This window comes from Malania oleifera, chromosome 6, assembly GCF_029873635.1.
Source record: "Malania oleifera isolate guangnan ecotype guangnan chromosome 6, ASM2987363v1, whole genome shotgun sequence".
NCBI lineage: Eukaryota > Viridiplantae > Streptophyta > Magnoliopsida > Santalales > Ximeniaceae > Malania > Malania oleifera.
The window spans coordinates 9,789,677-9,815,473 of NC_080422.1; the positions used below are offsets into that span (position 1 = coordinate 9,789,677).

Consider the following 25,797-nt stretch of genomic DNA (forward strand, 5'->3'; position numbering starts at 1 on the left):
GATATTTTAAATTCTCATTGAGGTGCCGCTTATGAATTTTTCATGGTGAATGTGATCATCCATATGTAATACTATAGCCATATACTTGTACAATCAATATTACATTGTGGATACATAGTTTTTTTTTTTATTTAAAAAAGTCAGTTTTTGTTGTATAAATTGTATTTGCATAGCGAAATATCAATGTAGCAATCAATGACAAACCAAAAGAGTACACAACCACGAAGTATATATGAAAGCAATAAAAAACAACGGAAGGAATTATGTGGTTCGACAATGTCTACATCCACGGGAGCAATCAACAAAGATTTCTTACTATCTGGTGTTAAAGACACTTACAACACTTGTAACATTACAAATATACCAAGAACAATGTATATATAAAGTTCCCAGAGGGTTTCCCTCCAAACTCCAACCAACTTAACGTCTCTTTTTCAAAATTCAAAAATCTACACTAGATTCTTGAGCCAAACCGTCGACGGATTAGGCCAAACCGTCAGCGATTTCAGACAGAATGCAAATTATCTAAATTCAGTTGCCAAATCGTTGATGGTCATAGCCAAACCGTTGACGGATTCCTAGTAGCTCATCAATACTATGATTTTTCCACTATGTTTTCTCCTTGTACATGCATCCCATTAAGTATATGAGTCACATATCACAACAATTTCTACCTTGGCGAGTATATGCCCCTTAGGAGAAATCGAAAAAACATAGCCTATTGCTTCACCTTAACCTTGGGACATTAGGTTGAGACTGTCTTCCTTCTTGCAATTGGAGACATGAAGCAAGTCCAAGTAATGTTTGAACTTTTAAGTGGTAACCAACTTTGTCAAGATATCTGCTGTGTTCTCAGATGTATGAACTTTGTCAAGTACAAGTTCATCTGAAGAAACCAATTCCCAGAGCCTGTGGAACCTTACATCTATATGTTTGGTTCTAACATGATACACTTGATTCTTCGCTAAATAGATGACACTCTGATTGTCACAACGTAACACAACTCCACCTTGTTGTATATCCATTTCTTTGACTAAACTAGTATGCCATACCACTTTTTTTTGTAGCTTTGGAGGTGGTCTAATAGTGTGTCTGTAACTTCTTATAGGAACACTATTAATTTGCTGGTTTCTCGAACTATAACTCCCTACAACTGGGAGACCAAAATCATTGCCTTGAGTTTCTAACTCTACTTGCACAACATGTTCGTTTTTGCTCCAATTTTCTAGCCCCTATTTCTTTTCATCATCTGCTTGAGTACGCTTCACCATAGCTTTCTCATCAAAAACTTCATCTCTACTGATCACCACCTTGTTTGCCATTAGATCCCACAACTTGAACCCCTTCACACCTTTCTGATACCCTAGAAAGATGCAACTTCTTGGCTTTGTGTCAAGTTTTAATCTCTCCTCACTAGGTACGTGTACATAGGCTGGACAACTGAATACCCTCAATCCAAAGTAGTCAACCGCATTTCCCGTTCATACCTCCTCTACCACTTTCCCTTCTAGTGATGTCATTGGCAATTTGTTTACCAAGAAACAAGTCATACTAACTGCCTCCACCAAGAAGTTCTTTGCTAGCCCTCCATTTTACCTGAGACACTGAGCTCTCTAAACTAGAGTTCGGTTCATCCTTTCTGCCACATCATTTTGTTGAGGTGTCCAACAAATAGTAAAATGTCTCATAATGCCATGCTGCTTAAAAAACTCCATTAACCTCGAATCAATGTACTTGGTCCAAATGTTTGACCTGAGGTATTTAATTCTCCTCCTAGTTTGGTTTTCCAGTTCAACTTTCCACAACTTAAATTTGGCAAACGTATTCGACTTGTGCCGCATGAATTACACCCAGCCCTTCCGTGAGTAGTCGTCAATAAAACTCAAAAAATACACATGTCCTCCCCGTGATGCTACTCTCACTGGTCCCCAAACATCAGAATGTATGTAATTAAGAATACCTTCTGTCTTGTGTATAGTTGTTTTAAACTGCACCTTGCTTTACTTCCCAAGAACACAAAACTTGCAGAAGTTTAGCTTACATGTTTTCATACCCTTCAAGAGCTTCCTTTTGTGAAGTTCTTTCATACTATGCTCACCTATATGCCCTAACCGCATATGCCACAAGACGGTGTCATCAAATTTAGAATCTACGACTGCATCTCCACCTACGATTGTAGTGCCCAACAATGCATAAATGTTCCCATCTAACTTTTTTCTTTTCATTACCTGTTAGAGTGCCTTTACACACCTTCATAACTCCACATTTTCGGACTTATAACTGAATTCGTTATAATCCAAAGTGCCTAATGAAATTAGACTCTTTTGTAGGTCTGGAATGTGTCTTACATCACATAGGGTTCTTACAACACCATCAAATATCTTAATTCATACATTTCCCATTCTAATAATTTTACGAGAAACATCATTACCCATAAGGACTAAACCTGAATTAACCAATACGTAAGTGCTGAAGCACTCCTTATTTGGAGTCATGTGGTAAGAACACGCTGAGTCTAGGATCCAAGAGTCGATAAGGCAATCCAATACCGACGAAACTAAAAGTATGTCACCATCACTGCATTATGAATTTCCTTCTTTAACTACATTTTTTGATTTTGAAGTGCCTTCTTGCTTTGCAGCATTCCTTTTCTTCAATTCCGGACACTCCAATTTTATGTGCCCTTTTTTACCGCACTTAAAATACCGAATATACTTTTTCTTCTTGGGTTGAGATTGGGACTTATTTTGACTCGATCCATTTATGAATTTTCCTCTCCCACGTTCATGGTTACCCTTCACCATGTGAAATTTCGTCCCTGACTTTATTTCTTTGATGAAAGCACAACAACGTGATTGTTACCTCTTCCAAATTCAGGGTCTCTTTACCCCATGTAAGAGTCGTAACCAAGTTCTTATACGTGTGAAATGCTGCCAGGGAATTCAATAGCACCAGCACCTTGTTATCTTCCTCAAATTTCACATCAACTCGTATTAAATCACTTATGATTTGATTGAATGCGTTGATGTGTTGGTTCAAATCTGAACCTTCCACCATCTTAAGCCAATATAACTTTTGCTTATGAAAACAATTATTCGTGAGAGACTTAAACATGTACTGGCTTCCAAGCTTTTGCCAAACAGCCACAGGAGAATTCTCTTCCATGACGTGATACATCAAGCCATTTTCTAGACACAATCTGATAGTAGCCACAGTCTTTACCCCCAATTCCCTCCAGTTTGCCTCATCCATGCCTTCCGCTTGAACACCATACAAGGCCTTCACCATCCTTTATTGCACAAGCAAATCCTTCACCCTTCTCTGCCACAGACCGAAATTTTGGTTCCATCAAACTTGAAAACATCAAATTTTGCAGACGAAGAAACCGAAGCCATTACAACAATACTCTGATACCAATTTGTTGTATATAAATTGTATTTGCACAACGGAATATCAATGCAGCAATCAATGATAAACCAAGAGAGAATACAACCACGTAGTATATATGAAAGTAATAGAAACAATACAAGGAATTATGTGGTTTGACAATGCCTACATCCACAGAAGCAATCGACAAAGATTTCTTACTATTTGGTGTCAAAGACACTTACAACACTTGCAACATTACAACTACACCAAGAACAATGTATATATAAAGTTCCCAGAGGGTTTCCCTCCAAACCCCAACAAACTTAATGTCTGTAATAGCTCGAATTCAAAAAAATAAAAGAAAATAAATAAGAGGAAAAAGGAGAAAATAAAAGAAAGGGAAATGAAATTTAAAAATGGTATCAAGCAGGGACTTGTCGACGAATGTGATTTTCTTGTCGACGAACGATCTTCTAGGTTCCTCGATGAGACAAAGACTTACTGAGAGAGCTTTTGGGTATTTCTGAGATTCATAGACGAACTCATAGTTTCGTCGACGAACATTCTTCTTAGGCTTGTCGACGAATCCACGTGTCTCGTCGACGAAGCCCTGCCTATAAATAGGGAAGCTTTCATTTTAAGTGACAAATTCTCTCTCCTCATGTCACTCTCTCTCTACCTATGGCTCTCTCACCTTCTCTCTTCGATTTTGGACCCAATTCAGCCTGAATTGATGATCAGGAACCACCATGAGGTCATTGGGAAGATTCTCTGTAACATAGGTAGAGAAGATTTTCAGTTTGGAGTACTTGGGCACCACTCCAAAACCAGGGTAAGTATGGTATTTTTAATATTAAATAAAGTATTGAGAGTATGTGGGCTTAGGAAATAATAAATGTTAAATATCTTGGGGTTAAACTAATTATTTTAGGATTTTTGGAATATAGGGTTTCGTTTTCTGTTCGGTTTAGCCAGAATCTCGAGGAGCAGGTGAAGGGAATACGTTATAATGACTTTTTATTAATTTTAAACTGATTAAATTTGTGTATACAATTCTATAAACTTATGTATAATTTTCTAAACGGTTTAGGTATTTGAATAAAAAATGATTTTAATTATATATATCGTATTAGGGAAAAATGTGTGGTATGAAAATAACTTTCATAATTAAATGGTTGTGAGTACCGCTCAATTATGATTTATTGTTTGCTTGTAGTTACTGTTTGTATTGTAAATTTTGCTTGATTGTGGATATTGTTCAGCTGTGAATATTGTTTGATTGTGAATACTGTGGTGAATGCGTTGATGTGCTTGGATGATTGGTTATGCCATGGATGTGTATTGTACTATGATTTATGTAAATTGCGATATAACATTGGCAGTGGTATGAGGAGGTTGTTATATCGTACCTGATATAAATCGCTATATAACATTGGCAGTGGTATGAGGAGATCGATATATGGGCATTTATATTAAGGGAGTATAACATTGACAATGGAATGAAGAGTTTGTTTTACCAATTTACTATGAACGAGGTTGTGTGTGTGAATTTGTGACCTCTGTGGTTGGGAAGCTTGTGTAGAAACCTGTGTGGTTGTGAGTCCTGTGTGGACGATATTCTTTTGTGGATATGAGTCTTGTATGGACTGTATTTGCTGTGTGGTTATGGACCCTGTGTAGGTGTGAATGAAGTATGTGTGTATCATGTGTGGATGGGTTGTGATATGAGTGTATACGTGGATCTTTGTGAAATGATTAGCATTAGAGGTATGTAACTTTAATTACATAAGTATTTATGGTGAAGTTGAATTCTCCACCCGAGGGCTTGCTGAGAAAGGCGAGTGCCCTGACAATTTTCTAGGGTACCATAGCAGAGGGAAGCTACTTATATGGGTGAGTAATCTTCCCTATTCTCAGAGACTTTTCCTGGATACATAACCCGAGAGCTTACTGAGTAATGTGAGTGCCCTAACATTAGTGTCAGAGTAGAGGGAAGCTACTTGTATGAGCAGGTAAACTTCCTTATTCTCTAGAATTATCACTAAAAATATTTATGTTGTGTGTATGATTATCAGAAGTCAGTGATGTGATTGATGATACAGATTCTTTGGTGCTAATAATATTGAATAATAGATGATTATTTTTGTGTGAACTACACTTTCTGCCACACACTGTTATAACTTTTTATTTCTTACTAAGAGGTGTCTCACCCCAGTAATGTATTATTCTTTTCAGGTCTTTAGGTGATCGAGCTTAGAAAGTTCCGGGGTAGGGTCTACTTTTGTGAGTGGTTAGAAGAAAAGATATATGTACAGTTCTATGTTTAATTTCTTTTGAGGATATGTAATATGGAGAATTTGGTTATATTTCTTTACGGGTTGAATATATGTATATAGTACTCTGGTATTTGATTTGAGGTTGTTTAAATAGTTCTGCTGCGTGAATGGTATCAGAGACGTGTGATTGGTCTCATAACACTCTGGGCCCCACTTGATGGGTTTGAGTTGTTACAACGTCCCTCTTTCAAAATTCAAAAATCCGCATTGGGTTCCCAAGTCAAACCGTCAATGGATTAGGTTAAACCATCAATGGTTTCAGACAAAATGCAAATTGTCTGAATTTAGTTGCCAAACCATCGACGGTCATAGCCAAACCATCGATGGTTTCCTTGCAGCTCCTCAGCATTATGATTTTTCCACTATGTTCTCTCCTTATGCATGTATCACTAAAAATCACAACAGTTTTCACACAAATCGAACTCATCTTGGTTGGTCTTGGTTGGACTTGTTGGTCCAATCCAGGTCTTCAAATTTAGGAGACTCTTGGTAACCTTTGGGGGGTCATCTCTGTTGCTTAAGATAATATAAAAAATGAATGAATAATATAAGATGATCAATATCACTTATGTAGGGATTGTTTATAAATATTACTCATTACTTATGGCTCATCCCTTATGAGCTATTACTCATAACCCATTGAATTTTTTTTTAAAATAAGATTTTCAAGAGATTAAATGTCGATGAAAAGACTACACCCTCTCTTTTGTGTGCAGGTGTAGAAAGCCCAACATAGCAACCCAAGACCAAGGACTCATTTTCAATTTGTAATTTGTTTTCATATAAAATGATGTATTTTTGTATAAAACACTCAACTAATTAAAACTCAATTCAACCCAGTGAGGTTGAAAGAACCAAAAACGAGATATATCTAAGTGAAAACCTTAGATGACATCAAAAGACCAATGATTAAAAAGAATAAAAGTCTATAGGTTTGACAATATAATAATCGAATGAAATAGGATATTTACAGTACTCATTAAAATCTTTTGTCATGAATCGTACTTTGTTTTTATTTATTTTTTATTTTACTGCATATCATAAATTATTTTTTATTACAAAAATAAATATTTTTATAATATTAATATGTCACATGATTAAATTCAAAGGACCGTGTTGAAATTGTTGGGTGTTGGAGACTTTGAGAATTAGTCACCTAGGGTTTTAAAACTATACATGTAATTAAAAAAATGAAAGTAGCTGGTGATGAGGTAATGTCACTTGTCAGCCTCACCATGTAAGTTTACGTTGTCACTAAATGTCTATATCTAATTAAAAAATGAAAGTAGCTTGTGATGAGGTCATGGCACTTGTCAGTGACAGCCTCACCATGTCCTTTAGGTTGTCACTAAAAGTCCTCTGGCCATTAACCCAAAATATGAAAATATCATCATCATCATGCTCTTAATGAAGAAGTTTAGAAATCTTATTTTTGAGATTAAATTATCCTTATTAATTAGCACCTTTATAATTTAATATTGCTACACACTATTAATATATTTATAATGATAAACTAGTACACTAAAAAATAAAAATAATAAAAGTAAAATTAATATTATTATGTTATGATAATATATAATGGTTGAAATTTTGGCAACATATTTCCCTCCCTGCCAATTTATTTCATTAAATGGATTATATATGATGACTAAAATGTTTAGGATATAAATATAATTTGGATCCTATTATTAGTAGGTTTTTATTTTACCGAAATGTAATTATTTTGTACAAAAGCCAATTTTATAATGGCACTGTTTTTTTTTAAATGTCTATTAAGTTTCTCATGTTGAATCACATGAGAATCTTATAGCGCGAACCAAACAAAAATGGAGATTTTGAAAATATTGTAGAATTAAGTTTTCTTTTTCGAAATATTGCACGACATCACATTTTCCAAATGGAGATTATGAAAATGTCATTTCTTGAAAATATATTTGATTCAATGAATCAAATGTCTTTTTAATATTAAAACATTATTCAAGTATAATGTGAAAAGATGAGAATAATTAATTTGTCCAGTCATATTATTACGTGCATTTTCATTTACAAAAATATAATATTTTTTCTTTAATTTTAAATTTTTATATAAAAAAAATCTAATTTTCATATAAAAAAAAGTAAAAAGTGGGCTAAATATTAATTTGCATTTGCAAATGGATGTCATTCAATAAAATAATTGTTGGTGTAGAGTATAAGCCTAAAAAATTGAGGAGATCCATTTGGAAACAAGATAATGACATCTTCATTTGGTCGATGAAAAGAGGATAGTGGTAATGTTAAAAGGTGGAATGAGATGATGAAAAATTGAAATTCATTTGGGCATGAAACAAATATTTTCTTTGAAGGAAAACTAGACTAATAGTGCATGTGATGTATGTACAATATAAAAATATATTTAATATATTTATAAAATTAATTTATTTTTTATTTTTCTATTTCTATAATTTAATTAAATTTTATTAATGTTGGTCAACATTATTTTATGATGTTAAAAAGTAGACACCCAATAAAGAGTTATATGTGGTTATTAGTAAACTATGGATTAGTGATAAAGACTTACATGCTTGATGTAAGTAGGTATAAATTGGTTGTAAGATGCATAATAGTTTCCTGTATATATTATCATTACTATTTCTATTCAACTAATACTTTACAAGAAGACAGTGGAATAGTCTATGTAAAGATATAGATACCAAGAACAAACAACATCAATTGAAACAATAATAGAAAATATTTAAAAAAAAAAAAAAAAAAAATGATGCACCTTTTAGTCATAGAGTAAAAACATAATTAAGAGAAAATACATCGGCTGAAATAAGCAACAAATACAAACCAATCACAAACTGTATACATACGTAGGAAAACCATTAAATTAACCACTCAAGAGCCATATTTTTGTCACATGCAGCTCAAATCTCTGATTATCTTTGATGGCAAATCAATTGACATGGTGCAATTCATTTCAGTAGACTTCTTCTTCTTCATCACCATCATCAACTGCACCTTTCCACTTAACTTAGCCCGTCCCTCAAGCCTCAGAATCCCTGATTCAATGTCATTTCTAAGCTCTAAGCTGTTGAAGACCCCATTAGAGTTCACATCTGCTGTTACCTCAATTTTTTTAGTAGAACGAAACCTTGCTTGCCCCTTGGGAATGATGGCATGCCCCACAAGTATACCCTTGTACGTGAACGTGACATTACTGATTTCAAATTTGTAATTTCCAAAGTTTGTGTTTTTTATCGTGATTCTAGTGGTGAAACTCATGTTGAAAGATGGCAAACCCGTGGTGTTGGTAATGGAGATGTCGCCAATCTTGAGATTGCTTAGCTTGACCTTGGGGGCTCTAATGCGCATGACAACAAGTGCAAATAGCAAGATGATTGCGGTTTGAAATACCACAAAGGCAACAATATATGCTACCCGTTTAAGGCTTTTCCTGCGTTGAAGCTCCTTGGATTGCACAATGCCTTCCTCTTGGTCACTTCTTGGCTGCCCTAGTGGGAGAGGATGCGCTTGTTGAGAGTATCCTGCCATTTCTTCTCGAAAGAGAAATAAGAAATTTGTAAAAATTTTCCCTTGCCTTTTCTTCTCAAAATGAATTGAGGATGGGAAAATTGCTTGTAGCTTGAGTGGGTGTAATCCCTTATCTGTGTATTTATACTCGTGCTCAGTGAGAAAAACACGCAAAAATAAAACATGCACCTTCCTAGAAATGCATTAAAATGTGACATTTTTATTTTATACCTGAACGCGTTCTATGATCAGAATATTTAAATTATATAGTATTAAGAAGTCTTACTTTAATGATTACATTTTGTGCGTAGCTACCCTTAGGAGGTATATCTTATAGTCTTAGAATAATTAATAATAATATATATCTTATATAAACTTTATATATTTATATATAATATTTTAATATATATATATAGACACACACACACGCACACACACACCTTTATTAAAGAATAAAAAATTTTGGTTGCCCCCACGGACATGATGCGGTGGAAAGGCATGAGCAAGTAAGAAGGAGTATCGGAGGTTCAATTCCAGGTAGATACACTTATGGAACTAGCGGTACTTGTGGATGGTAAGCGTTTACTCAATGAGCTAGCGGAGACTGTGGATGGTGAGAGTTCTCCTTCAGCGGGGACCGTGGATGGTAATGGAAATGTGTCCTAGGGGTTGGGTTGGCCAAACGTCCAGCTGATGCAAAGAAGCCATATCCACACTCCAGACTTTACCCTAATCAGTGAGACTTGGGGGCGAAGGACGCTGATCCGCAGGTTTGGTGCCACACCAGGGGGTCCGAAGGGTTCGTTGGTGGCTAGAGTTCCTATGTAATAAAAAAAAAATTGGTTCATTAAAATTTTTAATTTGAATTTTAATATTTTTTTGCAATTGTAAGGGTACTACTTTTACTTGGAGTGGATGAAAGGTCCAAAGGGCTATTTTGAGTCCAAGACAATGTGCCCATATAGTTTGAAAAGGGGTATTTTGAGATTTTAATATGAAAGCTATTTATTTTTTAGTCCGTACATAATTGAAAACCCTTAAGTGAACAGTATTCTTTTATAATTTAGTAAATATATATATATATATATATATATATTTTTGAATCTATAACTACAAGCATAAACTAAAAAAGCATCGTAATAAGACCAACTATAAAATAATATGCAGTTAAAAATGGATTGTCCGTGGAATGAAAGTTATAAGGACACTAGAACATTCACATATGTCATTAACTCAAACCCTAAATTACCATATTGCAAAGACTTTTATCCTATCCTTTTTAGATAATTATTTAATTAAAATCAATAGTATTAATTGAGCGAAAACAAATACTTAAAGATCTTCCTAGCCTAGCATTCAATTCTTGAATATCGACACCTTGAAATACAAGTTCATTGAAAATAATACGCATGGAAAATACCTCGGTAAAAAATATGTCAAAAGAAAATTTCGTTTTCATGTGGTATTTAACGCGTGATGTGGTAAAAAAAAAATATTTTCTATTGTAGAATCTCAAGTCTCACTTTAATTGTTAGCCTTCACATCTACATTCAAGGCGTTCATTAATTTGTTTCAATTCAACTTTTCGCAATTTCTTTTTAAATTCAAATGAGAGTGAATTTCCTTAATAAATAAATCAAATTGAAAAAAAAATCAATTTATATTATGTAGTAATTTTTTTCACGTGACAAGCATTCGAGATATTTTATGTATTTTATAGGTCTAGATTACATTATAGTATATATCTATATAAAATAATTGATGTATTTTCTATGACACATATCAATGAATAAGCGCTTATTTTTTAGTGACCATGCAACATTGTCACTAATAACAAATTATTAGTTACGCTTTTGGAAGCTACTACTAGTAATTATTAGTGACGACTCTATTAGTGACAATACTTTGTGGTTTTAGATTTATCATTAATGTTTGCTAGTAATGATTTTTTTTTTTTTTTTTTTACAATTGTTAGCACCGAAAGAGTTCATGAATAGTCTTGATACACATGAGTGAGCACTAACTTGACCTAAAAACTTAAATCTATGAAGTCTTGGGCCTAACCATGTATATAAGCATCTATCATCTACTCTATTTTTTCAAAGTGAGACAAACTTACAAGTGAAATTCTCAACAATCTTCCCTTCACTTGTGAGTTCTAACTGCCCCCCTTGAATGGAAATCATCTCCTTCACTTGTGCTGGGTATAGGATCCCGATGACTTAGGAAGCGACTACTCAGGTGTAGGATCTTGGGAGTCTAATGATTACTCGAGTGCAGGATCTCGAGAGCTTGATGAATTGTCTAATTGAAGATGAATGCTCGAGTATAGGATCCCGAGAGCCTGATGAATTGTCGAATTGAAGATGAGTGTTCGGGTATAGGATCCCAGGAGCTTGATGACCTAATTTGGTCCTAAAGGCTGGTATGCCAGTTTCAAAATGGATGCTAAAATTTGGGCTAGGGTCAATTGCCCCAGTTTCGGAGTGGATGACTTGACTAAGACCTGGGCCAGTTGCCCCAGTCTCGGAGTAGATAGGTCCATTTGTACCTAGGTCAGTTGCCCCAATTTTTTTTAGTGAAACATGGATTGCTTAGACAAGGATGACAAGATAGTGTGAACGAATGATGCTATGTGGTGTATGCATGTTGCTACTTATGATGCTAGAATGCAGGGATGCATGCATGTTGTTTGATATGATACCAGAACATAGGGGTATGTATGCATGTTGCATGATATGATACGTATGTATTCTTCTTCTTCTTCTTCTTCTTCTTCTTTTAAATGCAAGGAAATGCATGAAATGTATAATGATGCATGAACTTCATTTTTCCAATGCGCCTGTAATCAATAACTCAATCTATGATATTGGCTATGTTGTCTCTGAATTGGTTCCCCTGAAACGCAACCCAAAACCTGCTTTAACTAAATGGATTTATAACTGATCTTGGCCCAATTTTCTTAATGGAGGTGGTTGACTTGGTTCAAATGAAACTCAATCACCAAATCTGCCCTAGTTGAATGGATCTTTAACTGATCTTGGCCCTGTTTTCATATTCCAATTTGATAAGAAGGTGCTTGAATGGGTCCCACTGAAACTAAAATCGGAATTTGCCTCAATTGAATTTATTTGCCACTGATCTTGGCCCTGTTGTTAGATTCTTCTTGAATAAGCAGATCTCTGAAACCTGACATGACATTTACCCTAGTTAGACTGCTCTTTCTCCACAGGGATCTTCTTTATAGAAACTATTGATGATTCTGAAACCCTTTGACTATCCATCATCTTTTAAAGTTTTGAAGAGTAAGAAGGTTTTTTTTTTTTTTAAATGATTATGCAATTATGACATCAATTTGCTAAGTCAATAGGTCACCCACACAAATAAATGTTTTACCATGTTTCAATGCTATTACAGGGAAAATTCATGCCAGTATTCAAAAGACATATGATGTTGATGTTAATGTATTAAACTGAATGACTGATTCTTTCTTTTTACCAACTGCCCCAATTTTATCAAGGGCCACTTCTTCTCTTCTGTTTTATTCTGCTATGAAACCATTGGAAATCTCTCATTTAACTGTTGCCTTTAGTTTAGTTAAGTTCAATCTATGTTTTGATTTTAAGATGGTCTTTAAGACTCAGGACGAAACGTAGGCTTAGGGATACAGGTTTTCAGAAGAAGAGGGAAACTAAGGCCCAAAAATCCTATCCCATAATAACATTTTCTGCCCCAATTTGAGTTGAGGCGCTTTGCAAAATATTGACCGAGTTATTTGAACAAGCTGCCTACGTACCTTTTAAGGATTAGGTCATTACATAGTTTAGACTCAACATTGAGTCTGAAAAATCATTCAAGACAACAATATGTACCAATCTAGTTAGGACTTTCATTTGGACCGTAATGTAGGCTAGGGGTATGGGTTAAAGAAAGAAAGATTTAAATAAGGCTCAAAATTAATATTATTATGTTATGATAATATATAATGGTTGAAATTTTGGCAACATATTTCCCTCCCTGCCAATTTATTTCATTAAATGGATTATATATATATATAAATTTATGATGACTAAAATGTTTCGGATATAAATATAATTTGGATCCTATTATTAGTCGGTTTTTATTTTACCGAAATGTAATTATTTTGTACAAAAGCCAATTTTATAATGGCACTATTTTTTTTTTTTAAATGTCTATAAAGTTTCTCATGTTGAATCACATGAGAATCTTATGGCGTGAACCAAACAAAAATGAAGATTTTGAAAATATTGCAGAATTAAGTTTTCTTTTTTGAAATATTGCACGAAGCAGACATCCCATTTTCCAAATGGAGATTCTGAAAATGTCATTTCTTGAAAATATATTTGTTTCAGTGGATCAAATGTTTTTTTAATATTAAAACATTATTCAAGTATAGTGTGAAAAGATGAGAATAATTAATTTGTCCAGTCATATTATTACGTGCATTTTCATTTACAAAAATATAATATTTTTTCTTTAATTTAACATTTTTATATTAAAAAAATCTAATTTTCATATAAAAAAAAAGTAAAAAGTGGGCTAAATATTAATTTGCTTTTGCAAATGGATGTCATTCAACAAAATAATTGTTGGTGTATAGTATAAGCCTAAAAAATTGAGGAGACCCATTTGGAAACAAAATAATGACATCTTCATTTGGTTGATGAAAAGAGGGTCGTGGTAATATTAAAGGGTGGAATGAGATGATGAAAAATCGAAATTCATTTGCGCATGAAACAAATATTTTCTTTGAAGGAAAACTAGACTAATAATGCATGTGATGTATGTACAATATAAAAATTTATTTAATATATTTATAAAATTAATTTATTTTTTATTTTTCTATTTCTATAATTTAATTAAATTTTGTTAATGTTGGTCAACAATATTTTATGATGTTAAAAAGTAGACACCAAATAAAGAGTTATATGTGGTTATTAGTAAACTATGGATTAGTGATAAAGATTTATATTTACAAACAATGGATTAGTCTATGTAAAGATATAGATACCAAGAACAAACAACATCAATTGAAACAATAATAGAAAATATTTACAAAATAAAAAAAAAAATGATGCACCTTTTAGTCATAGAGTAAAAACATAATTAAGAGAAAATACATCGGCTGAAATAAGCAACAAATACAAATCAATCACAAACTGTATACATACGTAGGAAAACCATTAAATTAACCACTCAAGAGCCATATTTTTGTCACATGCAGCTCAAATCTCTAATTATCTTTGATGGCAAATTAATTGACATGGCGCAATTCATTTCAGTAGACTTCTTCTTCTTCATCACCATCATCAACTGCACCTTTCCACTTAACTTGGCCCGACCCTCAAGCCTCAAAATCCCCGATTCAATGTCATTTCTAAGCTCTAAGCTGTTGAAGACCCCATTAGAGTTCACATCTGCTGTTACCTCAATTTTTTTAGTAGAACGAAACCTTGCTTGCCCCTTGGGAATGATGGCATGCCCCACAAGTATACCCTTGTACGTGAACGTGACATTACTGATTTCAAATTTGTAATTTCCAAAGTTTGTGTTTTTTATCGTGATTCTAGTGGTAAAACTCATGTTGAAAGATGGCAAACTCATGGTGTTGGTAATGGAGATTTCGCCAATCTTGAGATTGCTTAGCTTGACCTTGGGGGCTCTAATGCGCATGACAACAAGTGCAAATAGCAAGATGATTGCGGTTTGAAATACCACAAAGGCAACAATATATGCCACCCGTTTAAGGTTTTTCCTGCGTTGGAGCTCCTTGGACTGCAGAATGCCTACCTCTTGGTCACTTCGTGGCTGCCCTAGTGGGAGAGGATGCGCTTGTTGAGAGTATCCTGCCATTTCTTCTCGAAAGAGAAATAAGAAATTTGTAAAAATTTTCCCTTGCCTTTTCTTCTCAAAATGAATTGAGGATGGGAAAATTGCTTGTAGCTTGAGTGGGTGTAATCCCTTATCTGTGTATTTATACTCGTGCTCAGTGAGAAAAACGCGCAAAAATAAAACATGCACCTTCCTAGAAATGCATTAAAATGTGACATTTTTATTTTATACTTGAACGCGTACTGTTATCAGAATATTTAAATTATATAGTATTAAGAAGTCTTACTTTAATGATTACATTTTGTGCATAGCTACCCTTAGGAGGTATATCTTATAGTCTTAGAATAATTAATAATAATATATATCTTATATAAACTTTATATATTTATATATATATATATATATATATATACACGCGCGCACACACACCTTTATTAAAAAATAAAAACTTTTGGTTGCCCCCACGGATATGATGCGGTGGAAAGGCATCAGCAAGTAAGAAGGAGCATCGGGGGTTCAATTTCAGGTAGATATACTTACGGAGCCAGCGGTACTTGTGGATGGTGAGAGTTTACTCTATGAGGTAGCGGGGACCGTGGATGGTGAGAGTTCTCCTTCAGTGGGGACTGTGGATGGTAATGGAAATGTGTCCCAAGGGTCGGGTTGGCCGAACGTCCAACTAATACACAGAAATCATATCTGCATTCCATACTTTGCCTTGATTAGTGAGACCTGGGGGCGAAGGACGCTGATCCGTAGGTTCAGTGTCGCACCAAGTGGTCCGAAGGTTCGTTGGTGGCTGGAGTTCCTATGTAATAAAAAAAAATTGGTTCATTAAAATTTTTAATTTGAATTTTAATATTTTGTTGCAATGTTGTAAGGGTACTACTTTTACTTGAAGTAGATGAAAGGTCCAAAGGGCTATTTTGAGTCCAAGACAATGTGCCCATATAGTTTGAAAAGGGGTATTTTGAGATTTTAATATGAAAGCTATTTATTTTTTAGTCCGTACATAATTGAAAACCCTTAAGTGGACAGTATTCTTTTATAATTTAGTAGATTTTTTTATTTTTTTGAATCTATGACTACAAGCATAAACTAAAAAAGCATAATAATAAGACCAACTATAAAATAATATGCAGTTAAAACGGATTGTCCGTAGAATGAAAGTTATAAGGACACTAGAACATTCACATATGTCATTGACTCAAATCCTAAATTACCATATTGCAAAGACTTTTATCCTATCCTTTTTACATAATTATTTAATTAAAATCAATAGTATTAATTGAGCGAAAACAAATACTTAAAGATCTGCCTAGATTCATACCTTGAAATACAAGTTCATTGAAAATAATACACATAGAAAACACCTCGGTAAAAAATATGTCAAAAGAAAATTTCGTTTTCATGTGGTATTTAACGCGTGATGTGGTAAAAAAAAAATATTTTCTTTGTAGAATCTCAAGTCTCACTTTAATTGTTAGCCTTCACGTCTACATTCAAGGTGTTCATTAATTTGTTTCAATTCAACTTTTCGCAATTTCTTTTTAAATTCAAATGAGAGTAAATTCCCTTAAGAAATAAATCAAATTGTAAAAAAAAATCAATTTATATTATTTAGTAATTTTTTTCATGTGACAAGCATTTGAGATATTTTATGCATTTTATAGGTCTAGATTACAATATAGTATATATCTACATAAAATAATTGATGTATTTTTTGTGACACATATCAATGAATAAGCACTTATTTTTTAGTGACCATGCAACATTGTCACTAATAACAAATTATTAGTCACGCTTTTGGAAGCTGCTACTAGTAATTATCAGTGACGACTCTACTAGAGACAATACTTTGCGGTTTTAGATTTATCATTAATGTTTGTTAGTAATGATTTTTTCTACAATTGTAAGCACCGAAAGAGTTCATGAATAGTCTTGATACACACGAGTGAACACTAACTTTGTAGTGACCCGAAGAATAATAGTATTTTAATAATAAAGAGGGAGGAAAATGGAAACAAGAACCGAAAGAGGCAGTAGAAGAATTTGGGCTACTCTGAATTTCGTCGACAAAAGGTAAGGTTCGTCGATGAAATTACTTAAGGACTCGTCGACGAGATGACGTGGCTCGTCGACGAAGCCCGCAGTATAAATAGTCCTAAACTCATTTTAATCAAAGAAAATCAGCGCTTCTCTCTTCTCTCTCTCTCTCTCTCTCTCTCTCTCTCTCTCTCTCTCTCTCTCTCTCATACAGTCTCTCCTCCATCTCTCTACAATTTCGGCCTCGTTAGTCACCAAATCGATGATCTGAGGCCACCACGACGCTCCTGACGGAGTCCTCTTCAAGTTTGCCGGAGCGGATCGTCATTGGGGCAAAGTTGGAATTCATCCTAATTCCAGGGTAAGATCTTTCATTCGGAATTTGGCTTTCTAGTAGTCGTAGAAAATGCTGTAGACGTAAAAATAGTGACATTTTGTTCTGGGGAAAATTATTTTCAGGGTGTCGAGTAGGAAACCCTGCAGGTGTAGGACCCGTTTCAGTAGGGGATTTTAGTAGGAGTCAGGTAAGAGATATATGCTATGTTAGGCAATTTTACTGTGTTTCAGTATAAACTATACGTTTTTATCAGATGATTATTCACGATAGAAATTTATACAATTTATCATTTATGTATAATAAGTTCAAAATTACTGTGTGGCTTGAGAATATGGGTATAGTAAAGAAACATGTTTTACAGTATTTTCAGGATATGTTTTACAGAATATACAGCCAAGGGTTATGTTTTATAATAATTATAGAATATCATGATTATATAGTTTTCAGTATCATGACTTATAGATTACAATTCAGTTCAGAAATACAGATGATACAATTACAGTTTATTACAGTGTCATAGTTAATACAGTTATTACAGAATCATGGTAAAACAGTTAGTTGTATATAGAAATATATTATATAGTATCAGACCCTGTTGGAACATACAACAAAGCACGTTACCGTAGCTATAGATATTCAATTCAGAGTGTAATCACCTATTTAGATAATACGTGATAGTAGGTCGATCGTATAGCGCCTTGACGTGGACAGACTCCCCATCAGATTTGGGTTGAGGAGGGCAGATCAGACCGAGGGAGTATGGTGGTTTACCCTGGTCGGGTAGCCAGGGTAGATCCCGCCTACGGGCCGCACAACCCTGTCATGGGGAGTTAAATCAGGACACACAATTATCCACAGGGAAGTTTTCAGTTATTATTATGTATATACAAATTTACAGAGACAAAGAATATACTTATGTACATTAGAAGTATTTTTGAATAGAAACCTAAAGTATAGATATGTTAAGCAAGCTGGAATGGAGAGTGGTTTATATTACTTGTATTGCAATTACAGTTTCAATTATACAAGATTATATAACAACAGATTTTCATAGTATTGTAACTCATTTGCCACACACTAGCAATAGCATATTTGGTCTTACTGAGCGTTGGCCCATCCCATTACTTTAATATTTTTCAGGTGACCCAGGTAGGCGAGCAGACTAGGCTCGCAGATAGAGGGGCTTCAGTACTGCCCTGTCAGTAGACAGTGAGTATGTTTTTGGAATATTTTTGTATAGCCCTAACCCAGTTGAGGGTATTTTGGGGAACAATTGTACATGTACACTTTGGTAAACATTTTAGCACTCTGGTATTGTATATAATTATATATGGTTATGTTATTTGATTCTGCTTCTCGCTGCCTAGGTTATTGGTTGGGATTAATCCAGTTTGGTATCAGAGCATTATAAATGTTATAGTATATATAAAAGTTAAATAGCAGGTCATTACAATTTGGTATCAAAGCCTAGGTTACTAGGTTCTGTAGACTTTAGAGTGCAGCAGAAGCAATACCAGAGTATAAGAAAGAATTTGAGGTTCGTTCTGTGGTCTGGGTACATGATTACCGTGGTGGTTTCTGTGTTTTTCCTAAGGTGATGATTTCAGGAAAACCATAGTAAACTATTGTCGGGTCGTGTGTCTAGGTGACAGAACCGGATGTTGAGTTAAGGTTAGGGAAGGTAGTTGATTTTGAATTGGTATAGGATAGGTTTGTGTAGGAGATAAGGTTCTTAAGTGTGTTCTTTATTTTTCAGGATGGACCCAGGGAGCAGCGACACGAATGCTAGAGGAGACAGGACAGGACCTTCTAGTGTGGGAGGTGCCAATATGGATGTCGTTCTGCGCAGCGTCACCCAGAAGGTGATGGCGGAGATGGCTAGGAGCACTGGAGAGTGTGGTTGCTTGATCAAGCAGTTTACACGGATGAAGTCCCCATCCTTTGCTGGAGGAGATGACCCTATTATAGTTGAGAATTGGATCCAGGACATTGAAGAGACATTGGCTGTGCTTCCTTGCACAGATAAGCAGAAGGTAGTGTTTACGGTGTTCAAACTGACAGGGGAGACGAAGCGCTGGTGGAGATTAGCGCGTCTGATAGAGGAGCAGAGGCCGGTTCTAGTTCCAGTGACGTGGGACCGATTTAAGGAGCTGTTCTTCCAGCGGTATTTCCCTGCTATCGTTTGCAGCAGAGTTTATGCATCTAATACAGGGGCAGATGACTGTATCCCAGTATGCGGCTCGATTTATTGAGTTGTCACGTTTTGCTCCATATCTGGCACCTGATGAAGAGAAAAAGGTCAGGAAGTTTGAAGAGGGATTGAGGCATAACTTGTTTGAGCAGGTGATTGGTTTCAGAGCTCAGACATTTATGGAGGTTGTAGACAGAGCTGCGATCACTGAGAGTGGTATACAAAGGGGTATAGCGGCTCAGAATCAGAGGAATAGGCCTGCACCTCAGAGTTTTCAGGCTGACTCCAGTAGGGCTCTATGGAGAGGAGGTCAAGATAGGAGAGATCAGCGGCTGACGACAGGACCCCGTGGGAATCAGGGTACGTCGACTTAACCGGTATGTCAAACGTGCGGGAGACGTCATTTAGGGGAGTGCTGGGTAGGTAGAGGGGTATGTTATCGCTGTGGAAGACTCGGTCATGTGGTACGCGAATGCCCAGGTCAGCCAGATCAGGTCCCAGCTATGGTTGAAAATACTAAATTCTGGTATTGTATATACATGTGTGTGTGGTTATGTGATTTATGTTTTTCCGCTGCATAGGTATGCCCATTACATGCAGGTGTTGGAGTAATTTATTATTAGAAAAAAAAATGGTGAAAATTTTGAGGATGCTACATTTTGGTATCAGAGCCTAGATTGCTAGGTTTTGTAGACTCTAGAGTGCAGCAGAAAGTAATACCAGAATATAGGAAAAATATTTGAGGTTTTGTTCTGTGGTCCGGATACGGGATTTCGTAATTGTTTCTGTGTTTTTCCTGAGGTGACGATTCAAGGAAAACCATAGTAAACTGTCGATGAGTCATGTGTTTGGGGTGCAGGAGTGGATTTTGGGGTTACGAGCAGGAGGGATAGTTAATAAAGGATTTGAAGTTTTAGTTGAATAAGTTGGGTCTGTAGGAAAATAGAATTTTGATATGGCGTTCTATGTGTTTGCAGGATGGACCCAGGAGGCAATAGCGCTCACGCCTGGGGATGATGGAGTTGGTCCTTCTGGCGCAATAGGTGGGGATTCAGATGCTGTGCTACATAGTGTGGCTCAGCAAATTATGGCTGAGATAGCACGGACCTCTAGAGAGCAGGGAGGTCCATCCTCAGCTTAGGGATGTACCATAGAGAAGTTTATGAAGATGAATTCGCCAGCTTTTTCTAGAGCGACCGATCTTGCAGTTGCGAAGAACTGGGTGCAAGAGTTAGAGAAGATTCTGACAGTACTTCACTGCACTGACGAGCAGAGAGTTATGTACGCTACATATAGATTGGCAGGGGAGGCAGAGAGATGGTGGACAACCACTAAACTGTTGGAAGAGCAGAGGACAACTCCAGTATCGATGACCTGGGCCCGTTTTAGGGATATATTCTTTGATAGGTATTATCCTGCTTCAGTTAGAGAGGCCCGAATTTAAGAGTTCCTGAGCCTGTCCAAGGGGTCGATGACAGTCCAGTAGTACGCGACAAGATTTATCAAGCTCTCGCGTTTCTCCCCATATATCGTCCCCGATGAAGTAAAGAAGGCCAGAATGTTCGAGAGAAATTTGAGGCGAGATATCTATAGGCAGGTGGTGGTACTGATGATCCAGGATTTTACAGAATTGGTTGACAGTGCCATTATAGCAAAGGAAAGTTTACCGAAAGAGATTGAGACATAGAGTCAGAAGAAGAGGACTGCACCTTCAAGCTTTCATGAGGGTCTCAACTGAGGCCCTTGGAGGGGAGGTAGATCTAGCGGAGGTCAGAGATAGATGGTAGAGCAAGGTGGATCTTAGGGTAGTCATCTTCCCGCCATTTGTAACAGATGTAGATGGAGACACCCAGGTGAATGTCGAAATTGGGAGAATGTTTGCTACCACTGTGGGAGACCTGGTCATATGGCTCGATCCTGTCAGATGACACCAGGTTATTTACAGGTTCCTAGGCCATTTCGAGGAGCCAAGCACCCCGCGGAGGTCAGCAGAGAAACACTGCGCTGGCGAGGGTCTATGCGTTGACACCGAGAGACGTTGAAACAGCTGGAGACATGGTTATAGGTACCCTTACTGCTCTACCATATACAATTGTTGTTATTTTTTTTTATACATGTGCCACTCATTCCTTTATATCGGCGGGGTATGTCAGAATAATTGGGGTAGAGACTCAGCTACTAGATGTAGAACTGTCTGTGGGTACGCCGATGGGATCTGTGGTTAGATGTAGGAGGGTACTTCGAAATTTTCCAGTAAGTATTCAGGAGAGAGTGCTATTAGCCGATCTTGTGGTCCTAGATATGCAGGGGTTTGATGTGATACTGGGCATGGATTGGTTAGCAACTTATCACACAAATATTGATTGTCATATGAAAGAAGTAATTTTTAGACCCCTGGCCGAGTCAGAGTTTAGATTTATGGGTTCACGTGTACGTGCCTCACCATAGCTAGTGTTGGCTATTCAGGTGAAGAGATTGTTACAGGGTGGTTGCCAGGGGTATGTCACATACATAAAAAAATTGCCAAAAGAAGAATTGAGACAAGCTGATATACCAGTAGTGAGGGAATTCCCAGATGTATTTCTAGAAGAATTGCCTGGTTTACCACCAGATCATGAGATTGAGTTCACTATAGACTTGTTGCTGGGATCTGCACCAGTATCTAAAGCACCGTACCGTATGACACCAGTCGAGTTGAAAGAACTGAAAGATCAACTACAGGAATTACTGGATAAAGGTTTTATCAGGCCCAGTGTGTCCTTCTGGGGAACGCCAGTTCTGTTCGTGAAAAAGAAATATGGAACCATGAGATTGTGCATCGATTATAGGGAGATAAATAAATTGAAAGTCAAGAATAAATATCCTCTCCCTAGGATCAATGATTTATTTGATCAGCTCCAGGGGACCTAGGTTTACTCTAAGATTGATCTGCAATCAGGTTACCACCAGGTGAAAGTTAAAGCAGAAGACATTTTGAAGACCGCATTTCGTACCTGGTATGGGCATTACGAGTTTTTAGTGATGCCATTTGGGTTGACTAATGCACCAGCGATTTTCATGGATTTGATGAATCGGGTGTTCCACTAGTATTTGGACAAGTTCGTGGTTGTGTTTATTGATGATATACTGGTCTACTCGAGGAATTTTGAGGACCACGAGCATCATTTGAGACTGGTGTTGCATGTATTAAGGGAAAAGAAATTATATGCAAAATTCAAGAAATGTGAGTTTTGGTTAAGGCAAGTCACATTTCTTGGCCACATGATCTCAAAAGCAGGTGTATCAGTTAATCCAAGCAAAATAGAGGAAGTGGTGAATTGGGAGAGGCCGGGAAATGATCAGGAAGTCAGGAGTTTTCTGGGGTTAGTAGGTTATTACCGACGCTTTGTGGATGGTTTCTCCAAGCTATCAGGTCCATTAACACGACTTACGAGAAAAAATGTAAAATTTGAATGAACTAATGACTGTGAGCAAAGTTTTCAAGAGTTAAAGCAGCGGTTAGTTTCAACTCTAGTACTGGCTATTCCATCAAGGGAGGACAGTTTTGTAATATACAGTGAGGCCTCTTTGAAGGGTCTTGGATGCATGTTGATGCAGCACGGCAGGGTTATTGCATATGCGTCTAGGCAGCTTAAAGAATATGAAATGAATTATCTTGTCCATGATTTAGAGCTTGCTGCAGTGGTGCATGCTCTCAAGATCTGGAGGCATTATTTATATGGTGGAAAGTGCGATATTTTCACTGATCATAAGAGTTTGAAATATTTCTTTACCCAGAAAGAGTTGAATATGAGGCAAAGAAGGTGGCTAGAGCTTATTAAAGACTACGATTGCACGATTAGTTACCACCCAGGAAAAGCAAATGTAGTCGTTGATGCTCTGGGTAGGAAATCAGGGGGACCCGTATTGGCAGCTATGGAGATTTAACACTCAATTCTGGTGGATTTGGAGAGGCTCAGTATAGAATTGGTGGAGGAGAGTCCTAAGGCAGTTATTGCCAGTCTAGTGGTTCTGTAGTGACCCGAAGAATAATAACCTTTTAATAATAAGAGGGAGAGAAAATAGATACATAAATAGAAGGAGGCCGTAGACAGCGTTCATCGACGACATTGCATTTTGGAGATAATATTAAATAATTATAGTTGCGGGAAATTGCCAAGCTTCGTCGACGAACGCAGGGTTTCGTCGACGAAGGCTTTAAGGATTTCATCGACGAATACAGGGCTTCGTCGATGAGAAAGTACCAAGAGGGGTTTTGAGGCGGCCTGAATTTCGTCGACAAATACAGGGCTTCGTCGACGAATTTAATGAAGGACTCGTCGACGAATCCGGCAGTATAAAAATGGGAAAACCAAGATTTTTATCATTTTTCTCGCCGCTCTCTCTTTCCTCTCTCTCTCTCCTACGACTCTCTCTCCCTTCTCTCTTCGTTTCTAGCCCCACCAGTCACCAAATCGACGATCCGAAGCTACCACGACGCTCCTGGTGGAATCCTCTACAAGTTTGCCGGAGTGGATCGTCGAAAAAACGAAGTTGGATTTCATCCCAAATTCAGGGTAAGGTCTTTTATTGAGTCTTTGACTTTCTGGCAGTTATAGGAAATGATGTAGACTAAGAAATAATGAAATAATAGTGATAATAAAATAATAATAATAATAATACAATGAGAAAGGACCCCTTATTCTATTTGGTTAGGGTAAAAATAGGGTGTCTATAAGGGAGATAAACAAACTGACAGTTAAGAATAAATATCCTCTCCCTAGAATCAATGATTTATTTGATCAACTCCAGGGGACCTAGGTTTATTTTAAAATTGATCTGCAATTAGGCTACCACCAGATGAAAGTTAAAGCAGAGGACATTTCGAAGACCGCATTTCGTACCAGGTATGGGCATTACGAGTTCTTAGTAATGCCATTTGAGTTGACTAATGCATTAGCAGTTTTCATGGATTTAATGAATCGGGTGTTCCACCAGTATTTGGACCAGTTTGTGGTTGTGTTTATTGATGATATACTAGTTTACTCAAGGGGTTTTGAGGAGCACGAGCATCATTTGAGATTGGTGTTGCAGGTATTAAGGGCAATTATATGCGAAATTCAAGAAATGAGAGTTTTGGTTAAGGCAGGTTACTTTTCTCGGCCATGTGATCTCAGAAGCAGGAGTATCAGTTGATCCGAGTAAAATAGAGGCAATGGTGAATTGGGAGAGGCCGAGAAATGTTCAGGAAGTCAGGAGTTTTCTGGGGTTAGCAAGTTATTATCGACGCTTTGTGGATGGTTTTTCCAGGCTATCAGGTCCATTAACACGACTTAGGAGGAAAATGTAAAATTTGAATGGACGAATGACTGTGAGCAGAATTTTCAAGAGTTAAAGCAACGGTTAGTTTCAGCTCCAGTACTGGCTATTCCATCAGGGGAGGACGATTTTGTAATATACAGTGACGCCTCTTTGAAGGGTCTTGGATGCGCGTTGATGCAGCACAGCAGAGTTATTGCATATGCATCTAGGCAGTTTAAAGAATATGAGAAGAATTATCTTGTCCATGATTTAGAGCTTGCTGCAGTGGTGTATGCTCTCAAGATTTGGAGGCATTATTTATATGGTGGAAAGTGTGAGATTTTCACAGATCATAAGAGTTTGAAATATTTCTTTACTCAGAAAGAGTTGAATATGAGGCAAAGAAGGTGGCCATAACTTATTAAAGATTATGATTGCACGATTAGTTACCACCCAGGAAAAGCAAATGTAGTGGCAGATGCTCTAAGTAGGAAATCAGGGGGATTCGTACTAGTAGTTATGGAGATTCAACACTCAATTCTAGTGGATTTGGAGAGGCTCAGTATAGAATTAGTGGATGAGAGTCCTCAGGCAGTTATTGCTAGTCTAGTGGTTTAGCCTACACTTTACGAGAGAATTAAAGCAGCTCAAGGTGATTATGTAGAGTTGGCAGCAGTGATGACTAGAGTACGTGATGGTCAGGGTGAGGAGTTCAGCATATCAGATGATGGAGCACTACAATTCTGTACTAGGCTATGTGTTCTTGCAGATACGGAGATTAGGAGAACTATATTGGAGGAAGCTCACAGATCCCTATACACGGTCCATCTCAGCAGTACTAAAATGTACAGGGACCTACGAGAGTATTT

The 25,797-nt window shown here is 36.5% G+C and overlaps 2 protein-coding genes across 2 annotated transcripts; both read right to left on the reverse strand.

The window, feature by feature from the left end:
• Nucleotides 1–8,603: 8,603 nt before the first annotated feature.
• On the reverse strand, nt 8,604–9,242 carry LOC131158463 (late embryogenesis abundant protein At1g64065-like). Its single transcript, XM_058113332.1, has one exon. It carries the CDS (start codon nt 9,240–9,242, stop codon nt 8,604–8,606), a length of 639 nt encoding a protein of 212 aa, XP_057969315.1.
• A 5,214-nt stretch (nt 9,243–14,456) lies between these two features.
• LOC131158464 (late embryogenesis abundant protein At1g64065-like) lies at nt 14,457–15,095 on the reverse strand. Its single transcript, XM_058113333.1, has one exon. The coding sequence runs from the start codon at nt 15,093–15,095 to the stop codon at nt 14,457–14,459; it is 639 nt and encodes a 212-aa protein (XP_057969316.1).
• Between the last annotated feature and the right edge of the window lie 10,702 nt (nt 15,096–25,797).

Coding starts and splice junctions, on each gene's coding strand:
- LOC131158463 (XM_058113332.1), bottom strand. CDS start 9,242: ATGGCAGGATACTCTCAACAAGCGCATCCTCTCCCACTAGGGCAGCCA.
- LOC131158464 (XM_058113333.1), bottom strand. CDS start 15,095: ATGGCAGGATACTCTCAACAAGCGCATCCTCTCCCACTAGGGCAGCCA.